Source organism: Calidris pugnax, unplaced genomic scaffold (genome assembly GCF_001431845.1).
Source record: "Calidris pugnax isolate Ruff unplaced genomic scaffold, ASM143184v1 scaffold19, whole genome shotgun sequence".
In the NCBI taxonomy this organism is placed as follows: Eukaryota; Metazoa; Chordata; class Aves; order Charadriiformes; family Scolopacidae; genus Calidris; species Calidris pugnax.
The window spans coordinates 4861474-4875150 of record NW_015090775.1 but is presented as its reverse complement, the minus strand read 5'-3'; the positions used below and the strand labels follow the sequence as shown (position 1 = coordinate 4875150).

General features: G+C 43.0%; 1 protein-coding gene across 1 annotated transcript in view; it reads right to left on the bottom strand.

Moving 5' to 3' along the window:
- CUBN (cubilin) overlaps positions 1 to 13677 on the bottom strand; it is a 166347-nt gene that overhangs the window by 14531 nt on the left and 138139 nt on the right. Inside the window, exons 57-59 of the mRNA XM_014945868.1 lie at positions 8228 to 8428; positions 5800 to 5929; positions 4292 to 4509 (exon numbers count right to left, since the gene is read on the bottom strand). Coding sequence (XP_014801354.1) covers positions 4292 to 4509; positions 5800 to 5929; positions 8228 to 8428 — 549 coding nt within the window. The remainder of the gene's footprint in view (positions 1 to 4291; positions 4510 to 5799; positions 5930 to 8227; positions 8429 to 13677) is intronic.

Below are 13677 nucleotides of genomic sequence, written 5' to 3'. Positions count from 1 at the left end.
GACCTGCATTTCAGAAAACCCCTAGATTGTTCTCCCATGGTTTAGAATGTGATATATTTTTCGTTGCTGAGGCAATGGAGCTGTGCACATGAGCACAGAGACCTGCCAAGGAGAAATGATGTGCTGTTAATAAGGTCACAGCTACATCTCCTGACAGGTATTGGCGATGCTTTAAAAACAAGAAAAAACCCCAAGCTCTTCTATGTCTTCTCAGCCTTTGTATCATAAGCCTCGGAGCGATCACAAATTGGGGTGAGAGGGTCACCCCGCTGCCAAATGGGAATAGGCAGAAGCTCCATTTATCACTAAAGCAGAAAGTACTGCCTGTGACAGCAGGGATGGCAGAGGTATGTGCAGGCTCTGTCCCTTCCAGCCAGGGTCAGCTGAAAAGCTCAAGTCTCCCCTTAGAGCTGGAGAGACAATCAGGAGATCCTTGGCTGAGTCACAAGCTCAATACACGCAGACCTCATTCTCTGGGGAGACATCTTGGCTTTCCTTCCTTCACAGAGACATCTAATGTAACTAAATGCCTTAAGCTGGTATTGATTTATCTCTTCTCATCCTTTTATTGATTGCCTATAGGAGGACAGGCTTGCTGAGGAAAGGAGGTATAATTCTCGTTTTACAGGCTGAGAACAAAGGCAGAAAGAAGGTCAGTGGTAGCTAAGGCAAGAGTCACAGAATCACAGAATGATACGGGGCTGGAAGGGACCTCTGGAGACCATCTCCTCCCACCCCCTGCCAAAGCAGGTCCACCCAGAGCAGGTTGCACAGGAATGTGTCCAGGTGGGTTTGAATGTCTCCAGAGAAGGAGACTCCACCCCCTCCCTGGGCAGCCTCTGCCAGGGCTCTGCCACCCTGGACAGGATCCTGTCTTTTCACAAATGTAACACTTGGAGCTGGCTGGGATCTCTCACTCAGCCCAGTTCCACCAGCTCAGCCCGAGAGCATAGAATCATAGAATCATTGAGGTTGGAAGAGACCCTTGGGATCATCGAGTCCAACCATCTCCCCTACTCTACAAAGTCCTCCCCTACACCATGTCCCTCAGCACTGCATCTAAACGGCCCTTAAACACAGCCAGGGATGGGGACTCCACCCCCTCCCTGGGCAGCCTGTTCCAATGCCCGACCACTCTTTGGGTGAAAAATTCCTTCCTAATGTTCAATCTAAACCTCCCCTGTTGGAGCTTGAAGCCGTTCCCTCTCGTTCTGTCACTAATTCCCTGTGAGAAGAGACCAGCCCCAACCTCTCTACAGTGTCCTTTCAAGTAGTTGTAGAGAGGGATGAGGTCTCCCCTCAGCCTCCTCTTCCTCATACTAAACAGCCCCAGCTCCTTCAGCCGCTCTTCATATGATTTGTCTTCCAGGCCCTTCACTAGTTTCGTTGCCCTCCTCTGCACTCGCTCCAGCACCTCGAGATCTCTCTTGTATTGAGGTGCCCAAAACTGGACACAACACTCGAGGTGTGGCCTCCCCAGTGCCGAGTACAGGGGCATAATCACCTCCCTACTTCTGCTGGTCACACTATTTTTGATACAAGCCAGCATGCCCAAGGGGTCCCACAAACGAGGCTGGTGAGCGTCCAAACTTAGGAGCAGAGAGAGGGAAATTATAAACCCTCTGAACTGCACCAAGGGCCGTGTCTTTCCCCGCCTCGAGCGCACCATGTCCCGGAGCTGGTTATGGTGAGGAATGCTGGGTCTGAAACGTGCACATCAGGTTACACTGCGCAGTGCACGGAGCAGCACGGGGAAAGAAAGGACATTTGGCACAACAGGTGAGGTGTTGCTGAACTGTCAAATTAATACCATTTTGTATTTTCTCATAGTCTCCCTTTCCTTACTAGTGGGGAGACCTTAAATATTCTAGTGGATCAGTGATGCAAACGAATTGTTTTAATTAAAACAGCATGTTTTTCTACAAATATTTCAGAGTTAACTCTTTGAGTGCCTGGTTCCTGTCAGTCTTGCTAGGCTTCTCTGAGATTCCTACTTCATCTTCTCTCTTCCCTCCCACCGCAGTGGCTATCAGATGGACTCCCTGCTAATAAAATTTGTTAGAGAGAAAAAAATGTATTTTGGCAGTACCTCTGAGAGAAGCCGGTCAGGAATAAAATTGGAAGAGCTTGTGAGGAAAGGAAATAGTTTCGTTTGCTACGAATGAGTGTACTGTTTCTGCTCACTTCTTTCCAATACGTAATAAGGGTCACTGACATTAAAGAGAGAGCAATAATTACGTTATCCAGTTGTGTTTCCCTGGGGTAACTGCAGAATAATATGCTGCTTGTCATCCAACAGAGAATGAGGCTTCTTGTTTCTCTACAGATACCATCTTCCTTATCCAAGAGATTTATCATTATTAATTGTCATCTGGTTGCATTTGTACTCTTACAAAACCACATGCATTTTATCTTTTGACAGACACGATGGAGCTTCTCTAAAGCACCATTTAGAATAACAGGCTTTTAGATCTTCATGGTTTTATTCTCTTCCATTTGAAGCAGAATCTCGGATCTCATAGTACAAAGATGTGTCACAGATTTTCCTGGCTCTATTTTTTAGACAAGCCAAACTGGAAACTTTTATCGGACTGTGACTCATGTTTTCCTTTTATAATATACTTTTCTACTTTTTGGCCATTCTGTACTAGCATGGGACTGTCAGAATCCTTCCTAATGGCTGTGTGGTTTAGTCCCTGTGGCTTGCTTCCCACAGTGGAGAAAGAAAACCTACCATTACACATCTCACCACCACGGGCTCTTCGTCACACAGCCCACATCCCTGCATAGCCATCTTTTCCAGCTTGCAGCTCCACTGCTCCTGAGTAACTCCTGCAACATCACAACCTCCCTTTCCTTGGGAGCCTGCAGAAATGTCCCTCCAAAACTTAGCCTGATAGATGTCAAAGCTAATTCATAAAAGGCTTCTCCTCACTCTAGGAAATTATCAGGCATGGTACTGACTTGAAGAGCTTGGCTTGTGTTCTGTTGTGTGCTTAAGCAGAATCTCTGTCAACTTGCACAAATAAATCTAAAGTCAGTGGCTAAAAATATTGACAATATGCCAAGAGGAAGAGCGAGAGCTTGTGGAGATCCTGATGATCTCACCCTGGAAACACGAACACGGGCTGGTGGGGGATCTCTGACAATTGATACCTAATGGTTTGAATACAGCAACATGTGAAACAACATTCAGTTACTTGAAATAACAGTCCACAAGAGTGGTCTTACAGATTCTTGTGGCAATTAATTAGAGTGAAGCAAAGGAAGAGTTAATAATAGTAATGACCATGAGGTTCTGTGGGAATATTTTTCTTGGCAAAGCCTGTAGAGCCAGTGATTTTCCTTATCTGTAAGTACTTTCTCAGACTGTATCAAATGAGAAAGTCACTGGCGAGGGGTTGGGAGGGGATTCTATGACTCAGCAGAAGACTATGTTTGTTCTGCCACAAAGGCCTTTCATTCTGAACTCTCTGAGTGCCAGCTTTGTAAACCAGACAATCACTTCTTTCCAGATCACAAAAACATTGAGTTAATTACAGAGGAAACTAGCAGCGATGACATGAAATCAATTTACATGTAATAGTCATTTGTTGCTTATCAGACCTAAACAATTGAGATGTTAGAAGAAGGTAAAAAAATCCTTTCACACCTTAACCTTAAAAATAGACTACTGGGTTTATGCCTTTTTTTTAAAGGCAGTAATCAAGCTTTGCCTCTGACTTTTGTGTCCATCAAAACATTTAACATCCAGTGCCTTCTTACTATGATCCCATTTGTATTATGGCCAGCTAACCAGATTGATCCCAAAAAGCAGTAGAGATCAGCACAGTGGGGAGGAACCCCAATCTTAACCAAACTTAAGACGATAGGTTTTAAAAAGGTGTGAGGTGAACTGCAAGGAAATGGAAATTGAGGGTAGATGGAAAGGAGGCATCTTTAGTGCACCACCAACCTTTGACTACAGAAGAATGAGAGTTCTCAGGTATTGCCAGATTTCCTCCAAAAGAGAGGCCTTTGGGTGCTGCTAAGCTTTCAGGCACCCAAGAAATGCCTGTGCCTTCAGAGAGGCAGGACAGGTTAGCAAAGAATAAATGGAATCAGTTCAGAACCAGTGCTGGAATGCAGGGATCCAATAAGCCTAGTATTTAGCTTAGCTCATTTAATTTACAAAATCGGAAACATTCTTCTGCTTCCAGCACACCTGGTGAGGGAGACCATAACTGCTCCTCACCAAAGGGAATTACTTACCAGCAGGTTCCTGGGGTTATGAGTCTGATAATACTCTTACCTAAGGTCTCCCTGAAAGCTGCTTTCCATCCCCTGTCTGCTCCGAAGAAGTCAGTGCTAAACACCAGGAACAATTTATTACTGGAGCTCTTAATATTTGGAGGCAGTTCTGAGCCACAGAATTTTCCGAGGAGAGGAGCATGGGTGTCTGAGCCGTCATACACAGCCACGTAATCTTTGTAGCAGGAGGGAGATATTTCGAGCTGGAAGCTGTTGAATCTGTAAAAATACATTTTGAGATTTAGGTCTCATGTTTTCATTTCTGTTCCTGGGTTATGTGTCCTTTTAGCGCTTGAGGAAAGGTCAAAGTAATAGCAATAGCAAAAGCCATACACAGACAAAACATTTCTCTTCAGGAACAGAATCACATAATGCTATGGGGTTGGAAGGGACCTCTGGAGATCATCTAGTCCAACCCCCTGCCAGAGCAGGTCCACCCAGAGCAGGTCCCACAGGAACGCGTCCAGGTGGGTTTGAATGTCTCCAGAGAAGGAGACTCCACCACCTCCCTGGGCAGCCTCTTCCAGGGCTCTGCCACCCTCAAAGTGAAAAAGTTCCTCCTCATGTTTAGGTGGAACTTCTTATATTCAGGTTTGTGCCCATTTCCTCTTGTCCCATCCCTGGGCACCACTGAAAAAAGACCAGCCCCATCCTCTTGACACCCTCCCTTTGAGTATTTATAAGTACTGATCAGATCCCCCCTCAGCCTTCTCTTCAAGCAAGCAGAACTCTCAACTGCCTGGCAGAACACTGCAGGCAACCAGCCTCAAAGGCCCAGTGGCCCTCACCCCCGGGTGTCTCTCAAGGCAAGCTGCCAGCAGCCCGGGCGTCCTGTGGAGCAGCAGATCTGCCCTCTGCAAACACACCCTCTCTCACTTCTGCAAAGGGCTCAGCCCACAGTCTCCTTAGGCACGTGAGGGACATATAAAATGCAGGCTCAGAGGACAGACCAGCTGAGTCTGCCACTTGGCTGGGAAACGTTCTCCTAATTCACACTCAGCCTATATGTGACACAAGAATGTACCCATCTTTTAATTTCTTCAGTAGCAAGATTTTGTGGCAGCCGTACCCCTCTTTCAGGCAGGCCAGCACACACTTAGAAATATACTCTTCCTGGGTGGGTATTATTACTTGGGCTGTAAAGTGAGTGCCAGTTTTCTAAAATAATTATTTTATTTCTTACGTAAAGTCACAGGAGTCTCGTAACTCCTCAAACACTGACAGAATTTAACTAAAAGCGTGAGCTGCATTTTTACAATTTCTTAGTCCTCTTAGTAGCCAAAGTGGGAAGTTAAAATCATCGTGGTGTTTTGCACATAACAAGTTACAGAGAAAGATGAAAGGGAGCCTGAGGTAGATAAAGGTGGCTTCAGTAGCCAGTTCACATTTTAGTTCAGCTTTCCCCTTGGAAAAAAGAAAGACAGAGAAAACTGACAATAATTGCTGTCTTTAACTGGAATCAGAGAGTTCCCTGTCCTCTTAATGACAAGCTGAACTTGAATTACATACTTGAGGGCCACTATTTTGCCATTTCCCACAGTGATGTAGTACGAGCAGTTCATGTTGTGGTGATAATCAAGAACTGAATGGGCTGGACTGCTGATAACGCCAACGGAGCTGTTGAAAATGCCACCACAAGCTGCAGGGGGAAACAGAAGAAAAGAGTGATCAGTGTCTGAACACTGGCTTAGTCCTAATTCTCATTTCTTACAGGAGTTTAGCCATCAAGAAAGAGGAGCAATCTTCACTGTTATGCCTGGAACTGCTGAACGTGGAGACGTCTATCAGGTTGAGCTCTGCAGCACAAGACTAGTCAGTATCGAAATAACAGGTTGTTACCAGTCCACACCAAATGGCGGTGGCTCCGTGTTTCTCCAGTAGAAGATGGAGCCTGGTCTCGACCAGGGGGCAGCAGGATGGGGCAGGTGTGTCTGGAGTAGCTTTCCCCCTGTTCCTGCTTGATTGGTGGGCAAAGGCGTTCCCTTATCCAAACCTGGGCCTCATGGAAGCCTCCAAAAGTTGGGCACCGACGGAAAAGCTGCCACAATCATACTCATGGCCCTGCCTGACTCTTCTGGAATAACTGTGTGCAGCGCCTCATCATGTCTCCACCTCCCAGCAGGGCTGGGTCCTTGCTGTAGCATTTGTTCTGTGCAGAAAGAAAGGCAGACAGAAGTCCCCGGGTATCCCCAACCTTGGGGACTGTTCCCCACCTCACCTCATGCTGGCACTGACCGGCAGTGGAGGGTGGCTGAGTTGGAGACCCACATCCCTGCTCCCTGGCTGAGTGAGTGAAACTCTGCAGACATGAGCTAAAGGCACTGCTTGGCTTCTCGGTTGCTGATGAGGCCAGGATGTGGCTGATGTTTGTTCCCAGTTTCAGTGCTCAAGGGAACAAAAACTATTCTCAAACTAACGCTAATCTCCATTGTTAGCTTCAGTCTTTATTTTATAATCTTAACTCAGCGAAAAAGTGTTTCCCTGCGTCCTGTTGATAAATAGCTCAGAGCCCCACAGAGCTTTTCATGTTCTAAAGGACCTGCCATTGCCCAGGCCACCACCTTAGCCAAGGCAGTCCCATACTGGGTGCTGCTGGGCACAGAGCCCCTGGCTCCTCACCCGTGCTCCGGCTGGTGGCCCTCAGCACGGGCAAATGAAGAACAGGAGCCGGGAGGATAAAGAATCAGCATTATTCTACACTAGGAGGGGGAAGCCTTTCCCTTTCTTTTTTTTTTTTTTTTTTTTTTTTTTCAGCAAACAATACAACTAGAGGGAAGAGGAATGTTAATTGCTAGAATCTGCTTTGTATACAACAACAGGCTAAGAAGGCTGCAGTCATCTTTCTCAAATGTCAGAAGTCACAAGTCAGATAGCAGCAACTGACTTCTGTGAGTTATGAAGGTCTTTTCCATGAGTAACTGCACATTGTCATTTCTCAGTGCCATTCCCTCTGTTGTATCTGTATCAGGCTATTCATGTTACATAAAGAATTAAGGCTTATGCTTTTTCCTGTGGCAAATACCAAAGTTAAGAACTCACACTTTTCTCTGAAGTTAGATAATCAAAGTAAAATCAAAGTACTCTCTCTACAAGTTAAACCTAGAAAATATGAAAATTGGTTTTTAAAATAAAATTAATCTTCTGGGATATTTATATTTGTGCAGATGTAAATTTTTAACTCAGTTGGGAACCTCTTTCTCTAACACATATTTCCTCTTTAAAACAAAAGAGATCTCATGAGAATAACAGAAATAACAGCATCATGGAGTTGTCAGAGTTGGAAGGGACCTCTAGAGACCACCCAGTCCAACTCCCCCGCCAAAGCAGGGCTGCCCAGAGCACATCACTCAGGACGCATAATCTTTATTATAAAATAAAAATATATCTAGATCCCAATTTTTATTTACATTAATACCTGGCACTGCAAGAGGGTCATCAAATGGAGGCATGTAGCTGTGTCCATTTTAAGGTCCTGATCTGGTTCCCATGTTGTATAAGGTAGTTTTAGTATAACTGAGAATCAGACCATTCTCCCATACGTGATAAAGTCTTTTCAATGAACTCAGTTAAATAAACTGGTGATGTTTCTCCTAAAACACTGTACAAAACAAAACAAAACGAAACCAAAAAAATCCTGCCAAAATGGGTTACATTTCTTTTCTACGGCAAAGGAAAAGTGTTTCAGTTCCTGACTTGGTCCCATGTAGTGTCTTGAAATGGGAATTGTGAGATACCACATCAGCCAGTGACAACACACACCAACCAATCCCATATCCTGGTCCTGAGAGCTCCTTTGGACCAGTGCAGAGGCAATATGAACCATCTACATCCATCTAAGGTATTCCCAAAATGACGTGCAACATTTCCTGCACTGAACCATTATCCAGCTGGAATATTTCCACCGCCTAAATTAAAGCATAGGACAGTGACTACTCACCAATTGTTCTGTATCTTGCCTCGAATCCAAAGCCTGTAATGTGGGAGTCGGTGTAGAAGTTGAGCAGCACAGGTCCAAAGACACTGATCGGGGCAGGGAGCTCGTTACCACAGAGGGTGATGAGAGGGTGTGGGGTAACCCTCGTCCCGCTGAAGATGCTCACTCCATCATAAAGGCAAATTCTGCTCAAGAGTGCTGGGGCTGCATGGACACACACCACAGAAGTGTTAGCAGCATATTTTCCGTGTGATTTACTGAGCTGCAAGTACATAGACCCCACACAGGATAAAATTAAATTTTATATTACTTTCCATTCCAGGATCTCGGGGTCTCCTTCGCATGCTGTGGAAGCAAATGTCAATTTTTAACAAGAAGAAAAACTGAGGCAGAAAAATCAAAGAGACCTTGTATATAAGACATCAGACTGGTCTCAAATCAACACATCCTATAATCTTGCAAAGACTCCAGGCCCCTTGAGTTCGTGGGAGTTCATCAAGTCACTCATCGAGTGACACCATCTATGAGGAGGTGAGAGGACCTAACAAAAGCATGAATCTCCTCTGCAGATCAAAGCAATACACCTTTTGTTACAGGTAACCAATGACTTGGTATTTCTTTCCCCTAATTTGAAAGTCGGCACTCGGTGCAGGAAATTTTAAATGATTAAGAGTGAGAATTCGGGAAAATTAAAAAATAGTCCATACAGATGTTTCAGAGCTGACTTTTTTCTCTCTGAATTCCCTCCAACTTTGGATTACCTAAACCTGGATTCTTGAGCTTGACTCAGAATACAAAAAAAAAGGTAAAATTAATCTTGCAGTTTTCCAGTGAAATGCTGTAACTGTGGCAGTCAGTGGAGATGTGGAGATGACCGAGCAATAGGAAAAAACCCAATGATTTTTAAGAGCAGTCTGCTTTAGGGGGCAAATTGGTGCAGATATTAGGCTGAGTGAGAAACTGCCCATTCAGAAGCACTAAGAAACACAGAAATGGGGAATGTAGCATTCTACTGCTTTTTTCCCCATTGGTTTTTAGTTTCTCGTTTGCAGTTAGGTTTCTGGAGGAATGAACCATCTTCTCCGACTCCCTGCCCTACCTTCCTGACTTTCTAGCCATCTCACCATTCGCAACCAGATTCGACTGAGACAAGAGGTTTCAAATGTATTAAGTTCATATAAGTTTCATGAAGGTCAGTCGCTGAGTTAGAGTCCCAGAGGAATGTCCCCAGAGGACAAGCTTTCAACATAAGTGCTGTGAGTTCAGGCAGAGACCCACCAAGCACCAGCCACCAGCACCCTGGAGCTCAGAGCCACGTCACCACCTCCCTGCCCAGCTGGGGGCCATAAAGCAGGAGGAGAAGTTGGTTGTCCCACCAAGGGATGCATGGGGGGAGCTAGAGAGGTTTGGTATCATGTGGGAGCAAGAAGGGAGCGACATGGGTTATGCAAGGAAGCTGGATTAATGCTGTCAGTGAAAAACACAGCACACATCTACTGAACAATGGAGGCTCAACGAGGCCCTGGGCAACCTGGTCTAGTTGGGGGTGTCCCTGCTGACTGCGGGGGGGTCGGACTAGATGGCCTTTGGAGGTCCCTTCCGGCCTGGGCAATTCTATGATTCTACGATTCATTAATTGTTATTCTTACAGAACAACTTGATGTTTTCTTTTTCTTCATCATTTACAAGCGTAACGGTAGCTGGGGTGTCACATGTTTGTTGAGGTTAAGTTATCATGTTTACCAGTCTGTTAGCAACAGTGGGGAAGTTCCTTAAGCTGCAAAGGATTAATAGGGAATTATCTAAATCTAACAGGAGAGACGCTGAGCCTACTGCTACAGGGGAGTGATTCCTGCAGATTGTCCAGTCAAAACAAGCTGCTTCCCAGCGTTGTAGGAAACAGGATGAACTGTATTGAACAGGATGACAAATAGTAATGGGGTGATAATTCTGTTTCACTAATGAATGAGAGAGTGATCCCAGCAGTCAGTTATATTTTAGATCCTCTCTGGAGTTTTAGCTTAAAAATTCCTTTTCACTCAATGAGGACAATGTGTTCTAACATGCTTTAAAATTATGCCAATAGGGAAATACAGTGCTTGTCTGATTATTAGAGTAACTAAGCTTAAAACAATGAGCCACATCAGAAAGCTGATTATACTGTTAATAAAATAATTAATTAAAAATATTCTTCATGTCCCATCCTATTAAGAGAATACTTGATAATGTGATACAATTTAAAGGCATAATTAATTTTAAAATATAAAGAAATGGAAAAAAATTAAATGGAAAAACAATGAAATGGAGACAAGTGCAATTTCAGAATGGAAAAGATTTGAGAAAACAACTCAGGTCCTTTTCTGAAAAGACTTTGGAGAAAGCCATGAAGTGAAATGGATTCTCAGCAAAGCAAAAGTCCACAATACCCATCACAAACTGTTTTGAACTGCTGCACTGGAAAGAATAAGGTGATTGATGTAGGATTGTGAGCAAAAGGCTTAAATTTCTAGCTTTTAATTCTCATTTTTGGGGCCAACATAATTTATGACGCATGAATCCTGGCAAGACTGATGATTGTTTGATCTCTATCCTGCAACTCATTCTCGTTTACACTTTTCCTTAATTTCTCACCATACTAAAATGCATTATTCTATAAATAATCCCCAGCCTCAGATTCATCTCTTCGTGTCGTACTTCCAGCCTCTACCCATACTCAGCACATCGTCAGCGATTCTTCTCTGTGGTTTATTTCCTCTATCATCTTAGATATATTCTAGACCAATTTCTGTCCCTTGCACTGCAATGGAACAGCTTTCATGAGTCTCCAGAGATCTTTTCTTAGCCAGGTGTCAGACCCACATCCTCTTTGAGCTCACAGGTACTTTCCACATAGCTTGCACTGGTTTTCTTCATAAAACCTTGTCTACTAAGAGCTTTTGCTCATCCTTCTGGTATTGCTGTATGCTCTCTTCTGATTCATCCATGAGGATTCAATGAGACTTCTCCTCTCCTGTCTTTCTCTACCTCCACATTAGCTCTGTAAAATCTCATTTGCAAGGACAGATGCAACTACTATCCCTGATGACCCCATAACTCTCCTTCCCTTCTCTTTCAGTTCAGTCTAAATTCTTATCTTGTGTCTCAACAAAACCACTTAATAAGAGAGCTTTTTACTTCCCCTCAAGCCTTCCCTTGCATCTTCTTTCTTCTCATTTTTTTTGACTTATCATTTTTCCTGCCCTCATTAGGTCCATGTCTATGATTTGGTTCCCCCTAGGTCTTGACATCCAGGCTAGATGTAACTATTGTCAAGTGTTTCCAGTTATTACCTTTAAACTCTTCCTAACCTTCCACATAGCTACGGCTCTCACCTGAGAAATGGTGATTTTTCCAACATGGATACTGTACCATTTGTTCCTCTAGCCTTGGCAATATTTCTTCCAAATACTGCTGGAGAATTCAATTATTTGGCCTGAAATGATGAACATATTGTTCTTTCTTTGAATTGCTGCATGTATTTGCTTTCAAGGCCTTTTGTTATCTACCTGCACTCCATCATCTCTGGGTATGGCTCAGCATTAATACATTGACTCCTGCCTCCAAAGTTCACATGATAAGAGCTTCAGTTGTCCTTACATTAAATTTTGAAATATGCCTTTGTGTTGTCTCCTTTCCATTTAGCAGAAATTTCTGCCTACTTTCATTATTCTTTGTAAAATCATTTATTTGATATGATGCCTGCACAAAAGCCTTGACTAAATTTGAGCTCCTAGCTATCTGATCACCAGTAACAATGTCCTCTTTCCATCTCTCAGTCTATAGCCACAGATTCTGTTTCATTTTGTATTGAGGCAGAAGCTGCATTTTTGTTTAAAGTTTGCAAAACTTAAAAAAATAAGCTTTTGGTTCACAACTGTAGTTTTTGGTATAAATGTTAATAAAATTAGCAATTACCAATGTAGGAGAAGTAATACGCAAATATATACTCCTGTCCAATAGATTAAACAGCTCCATAGCACAAGATACTATTTTGAAAGCAAGGAATTACAAGTCTTTCATATATATGTATCTCCTCTCTCAAAATAATCTATTGCAAAGTTTGTCTATTTTCTGAATTGCCTAGTAACAAGTGAGAAAGCAGATAGAGAAGACTCTAAAACGAAGCTCTGACCCTGTTCCAGATTGCAAAATTACAGTTGCATGTTTAAAAAAAAAGAAATAAGCAAGTTATTAGAACACTTTTCAGGTCAACATGGTATCAACACAATGCAGTTGTTTTGTATGGACGGAGTATAAATACTAGAGAATTCTAAAAGCAGATACTGCAGGAGACCCACATCCATTTTCCCTAATTTTTCATTATTTGGAACTCAGACTTTATTGCATGTTATATTTATACCTGAATAGTATTACAGCCGTTTAATGTTTATAGGGATGTTCATCCACTCAGACTTTATTGCATGTTATATTTATACTTGAATAGTATTATTTATAGGGATGTTCATCTGAATAAAGCCTCTAAAAAAAAGATGGATGTGATTAATTAATTGTTAGTAAGTCTAATAAGATAGAGAAGGTTTTTTTTACTAATTCTAATACGTAAGATTTGTCTAGACCTTTGATCCAAAGAGGGAGGGCAGATGGAAGGTGACATTTATCACCGTGGGAGAAGTGGGGCTGAGGAAACAAACTCACCCTCATTTGTTTGGCTCTTTATAAAACAACCAAAGACAACAATGCAGGTGGCAGTACATGAAATAAGGAAACCTATGCAGCTTCATGAGACAGTTCTGTAACCATACTCAGTTTGGCACAGGGAGAGACATTCTTCAGGCTGCAAGGAAATCACAGAGACAAAGGGAAACTCCACTCATAGGGTTAAGCTCACGTATGTTTTGCTGCCTAAATCATAAGTATCTCGTGTAAGCTATTGTCCCTGGTTTCCTGCAATAGTCAATGGGTGAAGGGAGTGAGGGAGGCCTAGGGAAGGCAGTTTATTCAATCTGTACAACATATTTGTTTTTGAGTTTAAAGCCCTTCTTCACTTCACTGTAGTAGGAGGTAAATCTAGATGATAATCTAAATTAGATGTCTATTTTCAGGGGCTCAAAATCAGATAAAAATTTATCCAGGAAGCAGCCAATTTAGATTACATTTTGATCACAAAGTCAACAAATGCAGCTTCCTCCAGTTCTCTCTTGCTCTGTTACTTGCTGTATTAGTGCTTAATGCATATTTAGTATTTAGTACATGCATGTCATGTTCATTTGGTTCCAGATACTGACATTGTATCACTGCTGTGGGTTAACTGCCTCATTTGGATTCGTTCTTTATAATCAGAACAGGCGTCTCATCGTAATTGAAAACAGCTACTCTACAGCAGAGATCTTTGACCAACCCGTGAAGTCGTTCCATTTTGTACCAATGTGTTACTGCACTATAGCCAATTACCT